General features: G+C 35.8%; 1 protein-coding gene across 1 annotated transcript in view; it reads right to left on the reverse strand.

Annotated features, from left to right (window-relative positions):
- LOC111055215 (dendritic arbor reduction protein 1-like) overlaps positions 1–19,992 on the reverse strand; it is a 77,930-nt gene that overhangs the window by 46,570 nt on the left and 11,368 nt on the right. Inside the window, exons 3-4 of the mRNA XM_039430770.1 lie at positions 5,382–6,168; positions 711–770 (exon numbers count right to left, since the gene is read on the reverse strand). Of these exons, the coding sequence (XP_039286704.1) occupies positions 711–770; positions 5,382–6,168 (847 nt within the window). The remainder of the gene's footprint in view (positions 1–710; positions 771–5,381; positions 6,169–19,992) is intronic.

A 19,992-nucleotide genomic window follows, 5' to 3' on the forward strand; every position in this document is an offset into this window, starting at 1 on the left:
AATGCACGAGATCCGTCATCAGAGGCCAACTCATAAATCAACAGACACGGCATACTTCACTACGGCCGCCAAAAGTTACAGGGATACCCATACGGAACAGCATAGATATACTAATATAACAAAAATCATTTATAGATATACCAATGTTGACAGGCGGAAGTTGTGTTGCAGATCAGAGCCCCCTGCTGAATGGAGACCACCCCCCTCCCCCAAAGGACCACCTCCAACTAAGCCAGCCACCCCATTGGGTTGTTGTTTCTCTCACGTGGTCAAGGCATTATTTTGATTAGAACAAGTTATGAGCTATGATTCTGTCACGCTTTTGGGTGGTTTTGTCTAGTCACTTCAACATGTGTAGTCACCAACTAGGTTACCGATCTTTCATCCAGGAATATTTTTGTGAAGTGATATGAATCACTATTGACATGGACAGGGTCGACATGGTCACGGAAAGGAAAGGAATGGCAAGGAAATGATGTTGGATGCATGGTAGTAATCATTTGGATATTATTTTGATTATTTTTTGCCTATTACAGTATCAAGAATAAAATCCTATTCTAATTTAATCAGAAAAACCCATTCCAGCTGATTAAATGAGTGTTTACTGGAATGATTCCTGGATCCTGATCACATAAAGTATCGATAAGATCATGAGTTATAAAATTTTGTAGTGCAAAATATGTGAAATAATAATGAAGATTGTGACTCACCAGTGTGTATTCTCTGGTGGGCTTTTAGGTGTGAGCTTTTTGTGTAGACTTTATTGCATCCTGAAACATAATCATAATGTGAAATGAGGTATACTCCAACATAACAAGACGAATTGAATTGAATTGACTTTGGTAATCATTATATTACTCACTATCTGAATAATTGTAATTCAAATGAATTTTTTTTACTCTTATACTGACTCCGTTGGGTGATCCTAGTAACCTAGTTAATGATATAATATCAAAGTAATTTCATAAAAAAAACAGAAATCAAAGTTTTCTTTTTTATTTCATTTTTCTATATCTCACAACATTTTTCGACTATTTTAAGTCATTTTAAAGTGGATGACTCATTGAAAATGACTTCTTCAGAGCTGTGAAACCATTAGTGTCTATATATATATATATATATATATATATATATATATATATATATATATGTATGTATATTTTTTCAAAATCAACTATGTAATTATTTCTATATTATTTATACAATCATATTTGCAACAACAAATTGTTACTATAGTCTTTATTATGTTATGCTTATGAATTCTATGTTATATTGTAGTACTACTGTATTTACTGTTGTGCTGTGCAATATACATCAATTTTGTAAAGTGTTGAGAATAAATTTGATTTGATTTGATTTTGATTTGATTTAAATATGAGGTGCTAGACTCACCTCCAAGAATAGTCTGAAAGTTATTAAATACAGTAGATAATATTATTTTTGCAAATATATTGTGGTCTTTTTGAACATGGAAAAATTGGCAAATTTGAGTTTTGTGGGGATCAAGAAAAATTAAATAAGAGAGGAAAACAATTTGAAAACTTCAAATTTGAACTCCATCAAGGCCTAAATGATTGAGAAAATTCAACACCTCAAATTGAATTCCTTATTTCATAGTTATCTCGTTCTGATAGAAGAAAACAGCCTGCATCATCGTTAGGTGGCAACAATGATTATTTCCTGTAATTTATTATCGCATAATAGTTACACGACATTGGCTCAATCTTCGCCCAATAAACGCCATTTTGAATTATGTTGCAGGCCAACTGACCTTGGAGAATCGCTCAAAGTGTCGTCAGGTAAATCTCTTCCAATTACCACGCTTAACCGTGGAAAATATTATTATAATGATTACATCTTGTTCTAAATGGACTGGGGTTCTTTGCGTGTAATGTTATTACGGCCATTACTTGAAACGAGCAGAGGAAACAGAATATATGAAGTTCTTCTAGGATTTTTTCTGCTGCTGACCATCTGATAGAACATCTCCGGTCAGGAGAATAGTACAATTTTTTGATTCTTTAATAGCATACGATTGTAGGTTCATCATGATTGGAGCTACATGGAGCATAAGTACCATGACTAAAAAGCGAATCCTATAATGATCGACTATACGCCAATGTGATATTATTACAATATGGACAGAGTGTTGAGATAAACGAATGAATCATGTTTCAATTCTTATCTAATAGATTTTGGAAATATTTTGATGGAGTGTGTCATGATTTCCAAACTAAAGTACTAATATTAATAACAGAAGATTATCTAGAAAAACAATTTGGTATCATCCAAATTATTAATCGTGAGTACAATGAATATAATCTCGAATACGATTTGTAATATTAAGTACAGTGAACATGAAACCAATATAAAATTATCGCGAGGACGTGATATGAATTCACTACCACTCACTAAAGGTGAATTTAATTATTAAGAATTGAAATTATACGTTTCAAAAACTACAAGGAGAAGGAATAGGATTTCCAAAACGTAAAGAGGAAATATAACATTAATTTGAAGTTCTTATCCTTTTTGATCCGACAGTTCATCATCTGATGTTCGAAATTTTATATTACAGTGCAATAATTGAATAAGAAGTTGCTTGTAAATACTAATTACTGAAAAATATGCCGAAGCAAGGCTTCCAAAGTTTATTTGAGAGCTGAAATGAGTTTAATGACTTACAAAAATTATTAAAATCAGGTTACAAATTGAACTAACTTCACAACATTCCAACAATACATTGAACACTCAAAAACTGAATTTAGGTAATCAAATTAAATAAATCTCTAGTTGAGTTATATATTCAAAAACAATTATTTATCTTTTAATCTACTTGTGTAGTATATAACTAATTCCCGAAAGTCATATTTTTACATAATTGCTTGAATAATTCGATTTGTGCCGGGTTGAAAAATGAACATCGCCATGAAAAAAGACCAAAAGGAAGAGAAAAAGCAAAAGAGCGAGAGAGTTACCCAGATTGGGAAGGAGGAGAATCCTTGTGGATAACATAGCCTGTGACATGGTGATATAGTGGTGAGAGAGTGAGAAAGAGTAGTGGAGAGAGGTATCCCGCGGTTTTGGTCGACCTCAGCTCTGTTTTAAAATCTCGGCTGTCACTACTCCACTGTGTTGTAGTACTAGGAGTGCAGGGGGGGGGGATCCAAGCGTGGAAAAAGAAGTTTTATTTTATATGGTGAGAAGATGCCCTGTTGTTTCCCAGACTCATTCATCCCGCTATCTACCCATTCAGCAAGCTGTTCATTCATGCTGACCTATGTTCCTACAATCACAACCAACATGTGTGTACATAATTTGCTATACACTTTCCAATTCAATACATCGCTTCGTACACTACAAGTAAAAATCACTCTTGACTTCACCGATTAATTGTCTGATTAAAATAAGAATAAATGTAAATCATAATTTAGCACTAGCATAAATTTTACATTGAAAATTATAGGTTGATCAATTGTTAACCAAGTTTCAACTAAATCACGAGTGGGGGGAATGTTACTGTTACAAGTTTTGATTGAAACCATCTAATTATATGAATAATACCAATGTACCTAGAATACATTCTCTAATGTAAGGTACATTGAAGAATAACAAAGATGCTGCATTATTCACCATGTTAATACTACAACTATTATTATTACAATTATTATTATTATCATTACAAGTGAAGAGCACGAAAACAAGCAACTTTTATATATTACTAGTCGTCATGCTCGCTTCGCTCGCCATATCCGTCTAGCCAGGGGGCTCCGCCTCCTGGACCCCCGACTGGATCGTCCAAGAATGAGATCAGCAGGCTCGCTCCGCTCGCCTGCATTTTTCCGTTGAGAATTTTTATCATATGTTATGACGATCCAGTCGGGTGTCCAGACTAAACGTCTGGCTAAACGGATATGGCGAGCGAAGTGAGCCTGACGGCTAGTAATATAATATTCCCAGGATTGAAGTAGCAGTGCCCAATCAATTTTTCCGCGATAAATGCATTTAAATATTCAACTTGGTGTGGTGCCAACCTAACTCAACTTAATGCCAACCTGACAAAATTTATTAATTTAGTTGCCAGTTAACAACTGTTTCGAAGAGGTACTCTATCTAGATTATAGTTCTATAGTAACATATGATATGGAAATTTCAATTATAATTAAGAGATTGGGAGAAGAAGAATATACATGCTAAAAGACGAACTTTAAACCCTTAAAAACAACCCTTAGAGTTTAAATATTGCAAAAAGATTTCTTAGTGCGCCTCTAAAGGGCCAACTGAACATACCTACCAAATTTGAACGTTTTTGGTCCGGTAGATTTTTAGTTATGCGAGTGAGTGAGTGAGTGAGTCAGTCAGTGAGTGAGTGCCATTTCGCATTTATATATATAGATAGATTTCAACTTTTTTTACTACTTGATATGTTTCATGTTAGAACTGTGTACATTCAAGTTTAGAAGTGACTTACTATTCACGTTGTATACTAAAAAACAATTTATAAAGAGAGAAGAAAGTTCAACTAAGTGCTACTAATTGTGGATCTGAGCTTGAATTTGAATTTTCCTGATAAGCAATTAAAATCCCACATTCATTAATAACGAGTGAACGAGTCCTAATGACGGAGATAAGCCACTACATCTACTTCTCCAGTTCTGATTACAGAGTTACAATTTGTCTCCTTTCAACACGACCATTACCAATCCGAAAGTATTTTCGGTAATATCCAGAACAATTCTTTCCACGGTTTTCATCCTTCTTGACCAGAAATCTGAAGTAGTTTTGTATCTCTTTTCCTCTTTTGCATTTTGTAGTATCACATCCACATTATAAACAATTTGACCGAAAAGCTACTGTACGCTGAGAATGAGGTTCGGTGCCCTGAAAATAGACGATAATTCACAAACCATGTAAGCTGAATAATAATTTTATACTGTATTAGATCGAAAATATTGTTAAAATTTCCTTTCTTATTGATGAATGTTGATGATTTATGTTCTTTCCAAAGAAATTCCATTGATGGGTGGCACTAAGCATGATTAATCTCAATTCAGGATCATCGTAATGCTGAAAAGGTCTGATTCATAATACCGGATACCTAGCAAAGATTTTATTTCTACAATCATGATAACCACAGAAGAAGGAAACATGTGTTTACATGTTCTCTCCTCAGTAAGTTATGATAACTAATTTATTATAATCATTAATACTTTACTTACGAAATGAGTAAAGTCTATTTAGTGGATAGCCCACTATTGTACAAAAAAATACTTTTAGTCACATAGTTGAATTTTAGAAGAAATACCTGTTTTGTATTTGATACACGAATATTAGTAGAAATCTAGAATAACTGTAAATTATATTGATTGAATTGAACTGACCAAGGAAATCACAGTGATGCACCCTCCTCTTCTCTAGTTCGGGGTTGTTGCGTCGATTGTACCTGACGCCGGTGGCCGTCGTCTGGTGATGGTGGTGTTGGAGGGGTGGCGGTGGAGGCGGCGCCTGCACACTGGTCGGGGGCGGTTGATGCGTGGGGGCGGCACCAGTAACGATCGTTGGCGCAGGGTAAGGTGGAGGCGGCGTGCGTCGCGGAAGATTCGCACCGGGTGAGCCAGGCTCTGAGGCGGGAGGTGTTGGGGGCGGCGCATACACGTTGCGAAAGTGAGGGGCGGCGGCAATTTTGTAGCTGGAGGGTGGGAACTGGTGGTAAGGACTGCTGGGGGCGGCAACCGTGTTTAATAAGTGTAGAGGCGGGGGTGGCGTTGACGGTTGTTCGGTTTTGATGAGTAGGGGGCGTTCCAACTGCACTAACGTGTCTTCTAGGATTTCGGTTTTGATGGCTTGTGTGTCGAGCATCTCGGCGTTCTCGGGGTCGAGTTTCTGTATGCTGGACGTGATATCCTCCCAGAGCGGAGGCGGTTTGAGGAAGACGTCGTCCTCAGGATGGCCACCCGAGGCGACAGTGCGCTGCGACACATAACTGAGCGCCGCGACGCCATGATGGTGATGCGTTGGGCGGTGCTCGAAGTAGTCGTCGATCTGTGAGGCGGACTCGCGACGCGGCTTGTCGTTCAGGTCAAGCGTCGTGTCGTCGTCGTAGAGAGGGGGTCTCTGCAGCCTCTCCAGCTCTTGCTGCCGGCAAAGGAAGGACTCGAAATCACCTGTCTGTAACACAAAAAATAACATTTCACTTGTAATAATCTTTCCAATTCAAAATATTTCAATTGCAAGAGATAATTTTGCACTCTGTTGAAGAGTCAAGAATGAGGAAACAGTGATTGCTGCACCTGTTGTTCTTGTTCCTCTTTCAATCATTACAATTTAAGAAATGTGAATAAACTTAGTTTATATAGCCTACTAAATGTGAATTTACTTATATATGTATACGATTATAGTACTACTGGCAATGAGAAAAATAAAGAGACCAACAAGAGAAGGTTATTAATCAACGATTTGAAAAATAACAAATTGAAAATGAGTTATTGAAGCACTAAAGCGCTAGGCAGCAGGAATAAAATGGCATTAGGAAAACATCCTAATTCACATTCCGCAATATTGGTTCTAGTGAGCACTGACACTGTGCTCTGGTTCTCTTATCAAGCTGGCTCCCGACCAAAGTGAGGCAGTCCGGTGACAGGCTACAGGCCGCACTCCTGCAACAGTGTCCACTGCCACTCCACTCTCCACTTCACCACAACTTACAACTTGTTACCAGCTTTTCTGGATCACTCGTCATTCGGCAGCAAATAAACAACGGCTGTAAAGTTCTCATCTGTATCTGTTTGCAGGTGAGGAAGGGGTTGTGTAATGTGTAATGCTCACCCCAACTACAGCATGTAGAGACCAAGTGATAAGTTGCACCAACTAGAAGAAAATACATCAATGTCTACCGTGTGCAGTGGGTTAATCCATTCAAAGTACCTGGTGAGTTATAATCTGGGTGCACAGAGCTGTGAGCTGCATATGTAACTGGCTTAGCTGTCGACTGATCCAACAAAACCCAATAAATAAACATAGCTCAACAATGCTACGAACACACGCAACAGAGTGTCCGAGACGCATTGACCCAAATTTCACTTAACGAGATTAGAGGTCTCTTAAAATCCATTCGGTCGATTTTCGAACCCAAGGTGCTCGGTAACGCCTATAATACCGGTGTCATTACAATCATTATCGTGAGCATTAATCTCGCCTCACCGTTCAATAAGAATGGCTCCATTAATAACAGTCATAGCTGAATATATAGAGGTTTAATTCTGCTCGATTTCTATCGCATTCTTTAATTTGTCCTGTCTTCTCTGAAATTATCCCCTATTATCGATCCATAAATTCTCCATCAACTTATTATTGTTTTAAGCAGCTTTCGAAATAACTGAGGTCAGGAAGCCTCCCGTGAAGTATTTACATGTCGTAAATCTCTCGATATAAATCTTCGGCCGCAACAATCTCAATCTTCGAGTGTTAGGCCTGCCAGCCAGCGACCCAATAATGGACCAGTTTTATCAATCAATAAAATAAACGCTACACACTGGCAACATATTTATTCCATAATATGCTTTCTAAACACACTGAACTGAGATATTATATACAGCGTAAATCACATTGAAGTGCAATTGTGGCTCTATAAACAGTGTAGTGACTTTAAATGCCACACCTGGCTCTCAGAATGGATTTCTCACAAAAGTATTTCGACAAAGTACATTTAATCACGTGGAATAGAAACACTTAACACTTAAGATGAATCGGTCAATACAATAGTAGAATATTTTTTAAACGAAGTAAACGGAGTTGGTTTACAAACACAGTACAGTATATAAGCCTAATAAGTCTTCATTCAGGGAACTACACTACATCACAGGGAGTATTCAAATTCATTCAATTTTCATCTCTATGAATGAATTCAAAATACGGTAACTGGATACGCTGTTTGGAATCTCACCTACAAATACATGCAATTAATTAATTCAAGAAGCATCAATCTCCTCTAATAAAATTTTTGAAATTTTAATTACCTGAATCAATTGCATACATATTCAACTCATCAACAAGGTTTTTACATGGTTATTTCCAAGTTGAGATGAATTAAGTTGTTTTCAAAGCCAGTTAGAATACAACATTCATCTTCTTCTTCTGGATTATGAACAAACCAGAATAAGTCTATGAGTGGACATACCTAAACTTAGGTAGAAGACGAACTAGAAGAACAGTAGATTGGGTTATAGGTTATGTGAGCAGACGACGACCGGATACGCGATACGGTACACTGTGCGCTGTGTTCTGTACTCTGTGCTATCTGAACGGACAACTCCCCATTTCCCATTGGATGTTGTACAAGGGAATGCCATTACCAGGGCAGTCTTCGCTCTGCATTCACAAACTCCATTCCTACTTATCAGCCAGATTTTTGCAGTTGCATCCATGTATAATGCTGAATGCACCGCTGGCCAATATTGCCTTATATTATTAGCCTTCTCATTCTTTCTCTTCTTCTACATCACATTGGTTTATCTGCTAAGTCTGTTTCTCCTTTTTCCAATAAAGGCTAGTTGACATCCATCCACACATCTCCTAGTCGTCGTTTTCTTATCCTCTTCTTTTTATTTTTCCTCCCCTTCTTCTTCTTCTTCTTCTTCTTCTTCTTCTTCTTCTTCTTCTTCTTCTTCTTCCGTAACTTAATTAGTACTTCTTAATTCACTTAATCCTTTCTGAAGTCTAACCATATTCAAATTCACCTACTCCATTTTACCTTCTACATTATCTTATTCTAGTTTCTCTTTTCTCTTATTCGTAATCTTCTTTATCTATTCATCCTTCATCTTCTTCTTCTCCATCTTCTCTTCCTCCATCACATATTTCGGCGTCCTATCTGCCTCTATCTCCTCCTTAGTCGTATTCTCTTGCACTCTTCGACGAGTGAGGAGGGGAATAGAAGAGTATGGATTTGAGTGGCGACAGAGTGCATTTCCTGATTCTCATTTGCTGACCACAAAATCAATAAAATTGCATTCGAAATAACGTCCGGTACTGATTGGAGTGAAAGCTCGAGTAAAACCCACCTCTGATCTTCTTCGATAATTTGAGAATGGCTTTCAATTTTGATTTCATTCTTCTTCTTTGTTTCTTTCCTTGCAAAGTATGTTTTTCAAGCTCTGCGGACATACCGTTCAGACATTACCACGTAATTCATCCTATCATTTGAAAATTCACAGCATCTGTATTACTCCATTTTTCTCCTTTAGCTGTTCAGAATATTACCCGTTCAAGAGAAATTCTTTTCACAAATTTATACAATAAGATTCACTCTAACCAATTGATCGGAATTTTCGGAATCTAGTTGATCGAAAATTCTAGTTCATAACTCTATATTTAGTCTATTTATTCATAATTTGTCTGTTATTCCTATGTGCTCTGTTGAGTGAATCGTTCTTTTGGAAAGTGAAACTGGAATGATTCAAAAATTCGGACTGTAGTATTAATTGAGACATTATGGATATGTCTTTCCTAGAATGATAAATTTCCTTGTATGATAGAAAATAACAAATCAATTACTATACTAGAGACTCTATATGATGAAACCCTGTGGAAATAAAAAAATGCTATATTATCTCCAGTAGCGTTTCTTGTATAGCTGAGCGGCATTTTAATGTAACTTCAAAGTATCTGAATGTTTTTTGGAACATTTTGCAAATCGTTGCATGATGACTGAATGAATGCAATATCAAATTATTCAATGGATAAAATTATTTATTTAGTAATTTTTATTTTGATCATGAAATGAGATATATCTTATCACGGACGATATCTCAACCGAAATGTATGATGTCTGAAATCTCACTTTCTGCAATTTACCTTGAAATACAGTGATATAAAAGCAGTGGTTTCAAATTTCATAGCAATAATTGAAGAGTGAGAAAAACAATAATCAACATAACAACGGTAGCTTAACAAGATGGAAATTCAAGATCGGGGACAACAAGCAACTGGAATGAAAGTCATCAGTAATAAATTCCACCGAAAATGAAGTTTTCTTACATCATAATTTATTCTCACAACCAAATAAAGATACAGGAATGTGTTAGTTATAGCTGGAACTATAGCACCCAGATAGAACTATAGTAGCGATTTCGATACCCACTGAGCATGTAAATAGAGAACAAGTGGAAATAAAAAATGAATATAAGTACAAAGCCGAAAGTGTAGTAGTATTGGTCCTACTATACAGGGAGCACACCATCATCTTTTGAGTAGGCGGAATGCCATGTAGTAGTATACTTCTTCCAGCTTTTTCATGTGTAACGCTTAATTTATTCATATTTTGGAACGGTACGACAGCGATCTGTAATCAAGACGGCTACGAAACGCCTCAATAGAAGCCATTCAATGACTGCAACCTAAACCTTGTTGTTGCTGTAGCTCCGATTACAGCTATAATCGTTGATGAAAATAGCAACACTCACTGGTTCTCTTCTTGGAACCGAATTTAGCGTCAGTGTCATTGCTATGAAATGGATTTTAATTTTTTGTCGATTACATTGCAAGATTATTTCGTACATAAGGTGTGGAAAATCGATATCATTCAGTTATTTGATCAATGAAATTATAATAAAAAACATAGTTCCACTAGAATTACAGTATACTTGAACTAGAACTGCATTTTGAACCATTTTTTTTAATTCCAAATATTGAGGTGATGTACCGTATCTGAATATTGTTTCATAGAATCACTAGGAATTCAACTAAAAAACCAATGCAATTTCAAACAATTTCCTGATCAATTTCAAAAAAATATATAAGAGGCAATTCTCATACAATATGTTTCAAATTATTACTGGGAAACGCAGCAATTATCAAGAATAATCCTCAAACATCAACGTATCGAGAGGGTTTTGTTCAAATACAAGCAATTCTGTATAAATCAGTGTGAGCTGGTATATTGCAACGAAAGGAGTGAGTTCTGAAGAGCTGAGAGCACAGAAGCGACCCAAATAGAAATCAAAATTTCTATTACTGATTTCTATACTGGACAACTCCTGTGACTGGGAACTGTGAATAGAACGGCACGTGTGTATAATGTAATGTTGTGAGAAGCTCAGCTCATGCCAGCTCAGTATCAGTTAACTGATTTCTGAATCAGTTCAACTGAATTTAGTATGTGATTAATTTCAAACTTACCTTACTGGCCTTATCAGGTATATTGAAACGAGAACTAAACATAATTAACTGCACACAACCTTCAAATATATTTCAGTTCAGCGGCAGGAAATTATTAATTATCCTCATCTAGAAGGCATGAAATCTCAATCATCTTCCAGAGGCCCAAAAATATTACACCGCTGCAATAATTTAGTCAGCTTTCGTTCATTAACAGCCTACAGTCGTTTTTTCCGATCGTTTTCCGAGCAGTTGCAGCCACCGATCGATTTTGAGTAGTTGAGAACAAGTTCTCGACAAACCGAAACCTATTAAGCCGATATCTAATTTATATTCAAATGGATTTTATCAATGAAATCAGTAACCAGCCAACAGATGTGTGTGCCACGACAGCAGATCTGTAGTTGTGAAACGAAAATAAATGTTGGTGAAATGATAATTCGGTCATGAATGAATTCAACTTGCGAGCTAGAAAATATTTTATTTTAATTTAATAACTCATAATTCTCATGAGCTCATAATAATAAAACCTAGTGGCAGAGCTAATTCAGAAGAGACAGAGGTGATCTTCCCAAGAAGAGTAGAAGTAGTTTGTCGATCGTAGGCCCACATCTACATACACGCAATGCGTCCAACTTCAACTTCCTTGAGTTTTCATAGTATTGTAGTGAAAATAACAAGTAGAACTAGATTTGTACTTATTTTTTAATTATTATGGCTTCCAAAGATTTCTTTTCAGACTCCATATCCTTCTGGCTTAGTTTTATCTATGAACGTTTAGCTTTAAGGCTGTTCCGTACACTTACTAATTACTTTGCGTGCCCTATTACCATAGCTAAGGAAAGTATTACTTTCCGAAAAAATTAAGGTACCCTAATTTCTAAATTTCTATACGTTTCAAGGTCCACTGAGTCCAAAAAAGTGGTTTTTGGGTATTGGTCTGTATGTGTGTGTGTGTGTGTGTGTGTGTGTGTTGTGTGTGTGTGTGTGTGTGTGTGTGTGGTGTGTGTGTGTGTGTGTGGTGTGTGTGTGTGTGTGTGTGTGTGTGTGTGTGTGTTGTGTGTGTGTGTGTGTGTGTGTGTGTGTATGAGTGTATGTGCGTCTGTGTACACGATATCTCATCTCCCAATTGAAGGAATGACTTGAAATTTGGAACTTGAGGTCCTTACACTATAAGGATCCGACACGAACAATTTCGATCAAATGCAATTCAAGATGGCGGCTAAAATGGCGAAAATATTGTCAAAAAAGGGTTTTTCGTTATTTTCTCGGAAACGGCTCCAACGATTTCAATCAAATCCATACCTACAATAGTCATTGATAAGCTCAACCAACTGCCACAAGTCCCATATTTTTGTAAAAATTTCAGGAGCTCCGCCCCATCAATGCGAATTTCGATTTCAGATTCCCAATTATCAGGCTTCAGATACAATTTGAACAGAAACAATCAAGTGGAATAGATTGAGCATGAAAATCTCTACAATTAATGTTCAGTAACATTTTCACCTGAAATTGAAAATAAACTCTAAATTCGAGAAAATTTGATTTTTCAATTTATTGCAAATTATTGTTGATTCTATTAAATCATTCACTATGAAGAGATAGCAGACCTCGTGTGTCTCCAGCGTTTTTGCCCTGTCACCAGCTGTCACCAACTTTGAATAGTAGACTTGAGATGCGCGGGAACACTAGCGTCAGATGATCAATTTTCATAACGGCAAGGAAAGTTGTGTGTGTGCGCCACACCAGATTTTTCAATTCGATAATTCTTTATAATATTATTGTTAAAATCATTATAAGAGGTCATCATTAAACGGTTAATCATTATAAACGGTTTCGACTATATTAACAGAACTTCTCTTAAAACTTCAAAAATGTATCTTTCCAAACTAAAACATTTTATTCCTCATATCGTTCATAAATAAAAAAGTAACATTTTTGTAAATTCGATAACTTGTTTATTTTGGCATTAATCACGAAAAAACGCATATTAGAACAAAGCAAATGATATACTGAATGTATTAAACAAACTACAATGGGAAATAATTCGAAACCGTTAATGATATGGAAAGAAAACGGAGTTATTACTTCAACAGCCCATAACTCGCTTATTAGACCACTTAAAAATTCCAATTGCCACTTTTTCTAACTCTTATAATGATCTTAACAATTATATTAGAAAAGATATTATCCAATTCGAATAAAAAAAGTGTACCGGAAGCCTTAAGGTTGATAGTACTCGTACTTATATGGTAGTCAAGTGGTAGAGTGGACGACATTACCATAGAGAAAGGATAAGTTAGTGTAAGTCTATTTGTTTGTCTCTGACATTACTGATCAAACTCTGTCGCGCTATCAAATTCAAAAATCATTCTATTCTTTATTGTTGTGTAAAATGATGATTACAGAATTGCGATTGATTATACTCAACCTATAAAAAAACACCTCCACTTTACACCTCCAGCATTTAAAGTATCATCTCAATTTTTATTCTCTTTCTTACGCTATAAATTGAATTGAAAGTATAAACTCAATTTGTATGCTCTTTTTTTCGCTATAAAGAAAATCGGCATTACACAATAGTTATTTGTGCAACTAGTGCGCAAAGTGACAGTTTGCTGCACCGAAAGAAACATTTACGCACGAGCCGTAGGCGAGGCCGGAATGGTTTCTTGAGTGCAGCAGAGGAACTTTGAGCACATATCTCACATTAAATTTTTCCTACAGTTTGTTATCATTGAATATGAGAAGTGGTTGATTATGGGTAAAATGATGGCTGAAATCCATCAAATGTTTGTCTGTATAATTTTGTTATTAATAACAACTTTAATTTATTTTCAACTTGATAATCCAATTGAAAATTAATAATCGATAATTCATTCAAATTAAAAATTAAATTAATCCAATTTATTTAAAAATTTTAATAATTTTGAGTAAATCTTAATTTCTAAATAATTTTTCAACCAATCAATTTATGAATGAAAAAAATATCATTTGAAATAATGAATAATTGATAATATTCAAAATGTATAATTTAATGAGTTTTCATTCTTCTTTATTTGAAAATCAGAAAAATATAGATATAACAAATTCGCATTCAAAATACACGCCAACAATGTCAACAGCTGATTGGGATGGCTGCAAGATAATACGCAAACTATTAAGAGTACGCAAAGTAATACTTTGGGCACTAGAGCGGAAAAGTGGTTCTTTGCGTTCTGTAATCAGTGCAGGAATGGTCACTTTTCAAGGTATCTGTAGGAAAAAATATTTTTTGTCATGACAACACCCTCCCAAATGTCTGTAGAATTCGATTAATCTATCCACTCATTTGACAGTATTTCACTGTTTTTTTAGTCTAATTATTTTTCAATTTTCTGATCTTGATTCACTGTACACAATTCAAATGTCCTGAATAATTGGACTGCGAGAATAAATCCTATTATAGAAGGATAATAGTGGAAGCTATCAGAAAGGTAAAACTGAGAAGTGAAAAGCAACACTGATAAAACAAACAGGTCACTGGAAAGCGTTCCTCAACAATGCTTCCGTCTAAACTACACGTATAGGTAGTAAAATTTGTTCATTATTCCTATGTTCCATTCAACTGCTGGATATCTATTGTTGGTAATGTTACAGCGCATTAAAATATGCCGTCTTGCACAGTATGGATAAAGAGATTGCACGGTCACTGCCAGTTTGTTGTAATTCATGATAAGTAAGCACGTTACCCGCTTCAACTCTCTGCACGATGCCTTGATAACAGTGTTTATCAGCTAGAACTTGAGAGGAAATGATTCAACAATATTTGCTACTATAGGATCATTGTTCAGTACTGTTCAGATCGTGAGTACAGTAGTGTTATGATCAATAGAAGAGTATTCCTTGCAGAATTATATTTGATGAAGAATTACAGTATATTCTTCTTAAAGTAATGGGTTGAAAAGTTGGTGAATTACTTGAGTCTCGAAACCTATATAGCTTCCAATCCAACAAGATTATTCTTGGAAGTACGATCAAATCACCCAAAAAACCTTCAAACAACGTGATAATGATAGATTGAGCATGAGAATATCATATTTATATTGTAGTACACATAGATTTTCAGATATATTTTCCGAAACAATAAATTCAATTCATTTTTCTATCTATCAGTAATAGATTTGGTATCTGCACTTATTTTTGGCAAAACAATTCTACTCTTCTTTCACTTACTTATTATAATCTCCATCATTGTTATTTTTCATCCACCATATTCAACTTCCTTCTCTCTTTAAATCTGACCTCTCACACCTACTTCCGTCCCTTAGAACTTTTCTTATCTTTCGATTAAACTTGTGTTTTCTCATTGAAGCATATTGAATCTCCCAAACTCTTAAACGTATTTCAGTCAAATGAACGAGTACAGTTTGTAGTTGTCTGTTACACAATTCTAATTTTAGCACCAGAATCACATTCAGTGATTATATGTAATTTCACAAAATTAATGAGTGCTAATTCTACTTTATTTAATTATGTGGCAAAAATTTGTAAATCAATAATTTCACCTAATGTATCTAGAATACATTATGTTGTATTCATCCTGTTGTATGGGGCTTAATGTATTCTAGGTACTTTGATTTCACCTATTCAATCAGCTTGGCTTTTTTCAGAAATACTTTTTATATCCGATCATTCATCTCCATAAAAACTTTCCTCTGTGTTTCATCCTACAAAAGTACAAAAACAAGTAGAATTGGTAATAACTAACTACAGACTAAACAGAGCTAAACAGCCAAACTTGATATCTTACGAAATAAACGGAACCAAACGTTCGTTGTGTCTGAACCTGACATTGTAAGTTGGTAGACACCTCAAGGTTGTCAACACATCCATCAAGTGGACCGTTATATAACAAAGATCGAATTGGAGGTTGCGGTATGATGATGATAAGACCAGACTGACTGTTCTGTTATGTCTCAACATCAGGCAAGACATGTCATCCTCAGAATGAGGCGGATGATGAATTGTTTTATAAGGCGTGTTGTCCTTGTCGTGTGTGAGAGGTCTTTGTTCACCTCAAACATCGACGCCAGATTTCCGACTACAATAATAATGAGAAGAAGGACAATTCGTTTACAGCTAATGACCCCACGCTAGTCCGCGGCTACATAACGCCTCTTCATCTTGATCAACTATCTTGTTACCTCCGACATTTTTTCATCCAGCAAGAGACTTGGCTGAGGCAGCAATCAGATAGCAACCACCAATATGTTGTTTGAATTTCTGTGATTTCTTGAAATTTTGGGATTTGGAACTGGAATTATAATTTAATTGCCATAACCTCATTTCCAGACAGTTTCCTACGAAAGTAACCCTCTGGAAAAAATCAACTCAGCCCTAATCCTCCGTACCTGATTGCTCAAGTTATGTAGTTTTCTATTCAAAAAGGAATCCTACCAACACAACAAGCCCAGTATACTAGATTAGAAAGAACTAATGGGAGAGAAAATTTGAATTTTTTAAATGAGTCCTACAAAATACGCGTCAAAAACAGAAATAAAACCCGGGATTCATGTTTTACTAGAAGTGTTCGTTTCTCATTCATGATTATACACAACACTAAGGAGAACGTAGCGGTAGGATGGTATGAAACCAATGTAGAAAGAGAAATTCATTTGGGAGTAGAACGGAGCGAGACAGAGAAAAGACTAACTTTATTAAGATAAAATTGAATGAGTAACGGATCAAATATACCGTGAATAAGTGAATAGAAAGTGGAAGATTTAAATTTTGTTGAACTCAAAGAGTTGTAGAATGATGATTAAAGGGAGGAAAGGAGAGTTTTGGGGCACGTTGTAAATACTATGAGGTGACTTGTGGAAGAAAAAAGAAGATGAAGAAGAGGAGGAGGAGGTGGATGATGAGGAGGGAAATGAAAATTTAAGGCCTGTCTCGATGGGTGGTCATCTAAAGCAAGCAGTGAATCCAAAGACTGGCTGCATATGTTGACATCATTAGCTCCATCAGCTTTCAGGCCCCCTCCCACAGCCATAGTATCCACATGTATGGGCACAGGCAGCCGAAGCCTACCGTATCCACAATGAGGCCTAAACAAACACACATCACTTTCAGCATGATTTGCATGAAAGCCATACTCAAATAAGGAACCTGCAACTTCAATATATCATTAAGTGTTATTAAATCATTGGCAAGAGCAACAGAAATGAGCGGTCTATGACCAGAAGTAAGAGAGACGAACAACGAATCAAGAGAGATAATGAATAAGAGAAAAGTTTGTTATTGTGAATTGTTTCGTACATCGATTGAAGGAAGGCACTGGGAGGGAAGATAAAATGTACAAATTGAGAGAGAGATACTCATAGGAAGTGAATAAGGAGGAAGGAGAGAGAAAAATGATCAATATAAGAAGTGGGGACGGAAGAGAGTAGAGATATATGAACAAAAAATATTGATTGATTATTTCCTGGTGCCAGGACAGGACTAGCTGAGATTGATTGATATTTTCATTCATGCCAAATTCAATTCTTCTAATACACCTATGTAACATTTTAGTATCAATTCTACTGTTACTGCTTTACCATTTATTATAATACAATGCAGCTTCTGAAGACTAAAATATGATAGCTCCATTCATGCTAGCCAACAATACAACATAAATAAATACTAGTCCTCAATCTTGATTCCATCTGTGTCAGATGTTACCTGTTTCAAATATGCTATCAAAATATAGCATTTCCAGCTATATTTATCAAGCATTTCCTTGTGTTGAATGTAAGGAACATATAAGAAGATTTGAATTTTTAGAGTTTCACAATAAATGCGGAAAAGGTTATAGAATGTAGCCTATTATGTTATTATAATGAACATATATTTATTTAATAAATAAATGAACTGTTAGCAAGGTACTCTTACTCAAATATAAAGTAGTTACTGTCATCTACTTGTTAATGAGACCTGGTTGTATCATATAAAAATCGATCATAGACTGGATATTTTAATATTGTATTTAGTACAACTACGATTTACGAACAATACTGAGGAGTTCCCATAGTGAGGGGGGGGTTGTGGACGCAAACTGCATCCACGAAGTTCTTGGGGGTGGGGGTTCAAAATCTATTTTTTCAGCGGTTCTAAAAAAAGGTTAGCAGATTGAGCAGTTGCTCTTGTGAAGAGAACACCGTCATGGCTTCTGACACAGAGAAAAGAATAATTTCATAAGAAGAAGAAATCTGTGTTTTCTTTCATCAGTGCTTCTGAACAACTATTTGTTCAATAAGTTTATTTTTTCAATTTGTTTGTTTTTGAAAATAATGTCTTCCAACTCAATTTATTGAACAGTTTGCTTGATTATACGACCAAACCATCAAGTCATACAGTAATAGAGTTGTAACTAAGAAAGGCTGGCAAATTGTGGCAATACACTAATAGCAATACACTAAATCGAGCTACATTTCATAGCTAGTCTTGCTCAAAAGTTGAAAAACCTTTTGGTATATTCTTTCAAATCTTGTAAAGAATGCCATAACTTATTGGCTTCTGTGTAAATTGCTTCCATTATATGGATGGACAACACCGTCTATGTGACGTTCTTCTTTCCCTCTATTTTTCCTTTCGTATTTCTTTCTTCCTTTTAAGCACATACAGACGAACTGGTCAACTTTGGTTCCTTTGGTATGAAAACGAGAAAGAAACTTCAAATAACTGAGTTGAGTTGCTATCACCAGTTGATTTTAGTATGTATGTACTCGGCCTAAAGAGGAACAAAAGACGGTTGATCAGAGACCTAGTTTGAAGTATAAGAGAGGAAAAGAGATGAGAGGAAATATTGGGAACCTGATAAATTGTCATGAGAACAGAGGTATATGGTCGGAAACATAATCCAACAAACGTGTCTAAATCTTAAGTTAGTGTCAACTACATGCAAATGGGTTTTCTCAACAGATGAAGCATTATGCTAAAGCTCGCACACCGACGCGCATGCTCGCTAGCGCGCACGGCTTAGCAAAATAGAGAAAGTGGCCCGCTCGTTCATCTATTAGAAGAGCAATCATAAATCTATCCAGAAGCCTATCTAGCATTTAAAACTGATGAATGGTTCAGTGATTGTACGCTTGACTGATGCATTACTACGATGCGACGTTGAATATGCGATTACTATAGTATACTAATCGTGCATGGCTGCATGAATGAATCGGTGGTCGACAAGCGATATCACTCAAGAGCTATCTGCTCGGTTTCAAAGCAATAGCAATTTATTAACATCAATTCTAATGTTAGTTGTTATTTTGAAACATCAATCCGATGTTGGATTGGATTGTGAAACATCAATCTATCTGGAGTTTGTATTGGGAAATATCAATCACGATTTGCTTGTTCGGAAATTGACACACGGAGTCAAGGGCATAAACTATTTGTGTGGCATATTGTAGGAGATAATAATTGATAAGAGCTGATCGGGGACAAAGTTACCAGATAAGGAAAAGCAACCTTGATTTAGAGTAATGGTTTTTCTTTTTATTTGAAATGAGTAACGGACGAATAGTAATGACAGATGGATTGAATAATTTAACGCAGGATTTTAATGTTGAGAGTTTACTCTGGATCTAGAGAAGAATGAATGGAGGGTTGGAGGGTTTTAGGAATGGAATTTGTTGGATGAGTTCAGTTGACCGTTGACTGAGAGGAAAGAATAGATAACTTCAAGGGGATTTAAAATCAGGAAGAAAAAAGCTTTAGAGAGAAAAGTGAGAAATGAAAGGATAACAGAAAACAAAACTTAACAGAAAGATAACTTTAAATACGAATATGTAGAGATACTTGATTAAGAATGGATGA

The sequence above is a fragment of the Nilaparvata lugens genome, chromosome 6, assembly GCF_014356525.2.
Source record: "Nilaparvata lugens isolate BPH chromosome 6, ASM1435652v1, whole genome shotgun sequence".
Taxonomy (NCBI): domain Eukaryota; kingdom Metazoa; phylum Arthropoda; class Insecta; order Hemiptera; family Delphacidae; genus Nilaparvata; species Nilaparvata lugens.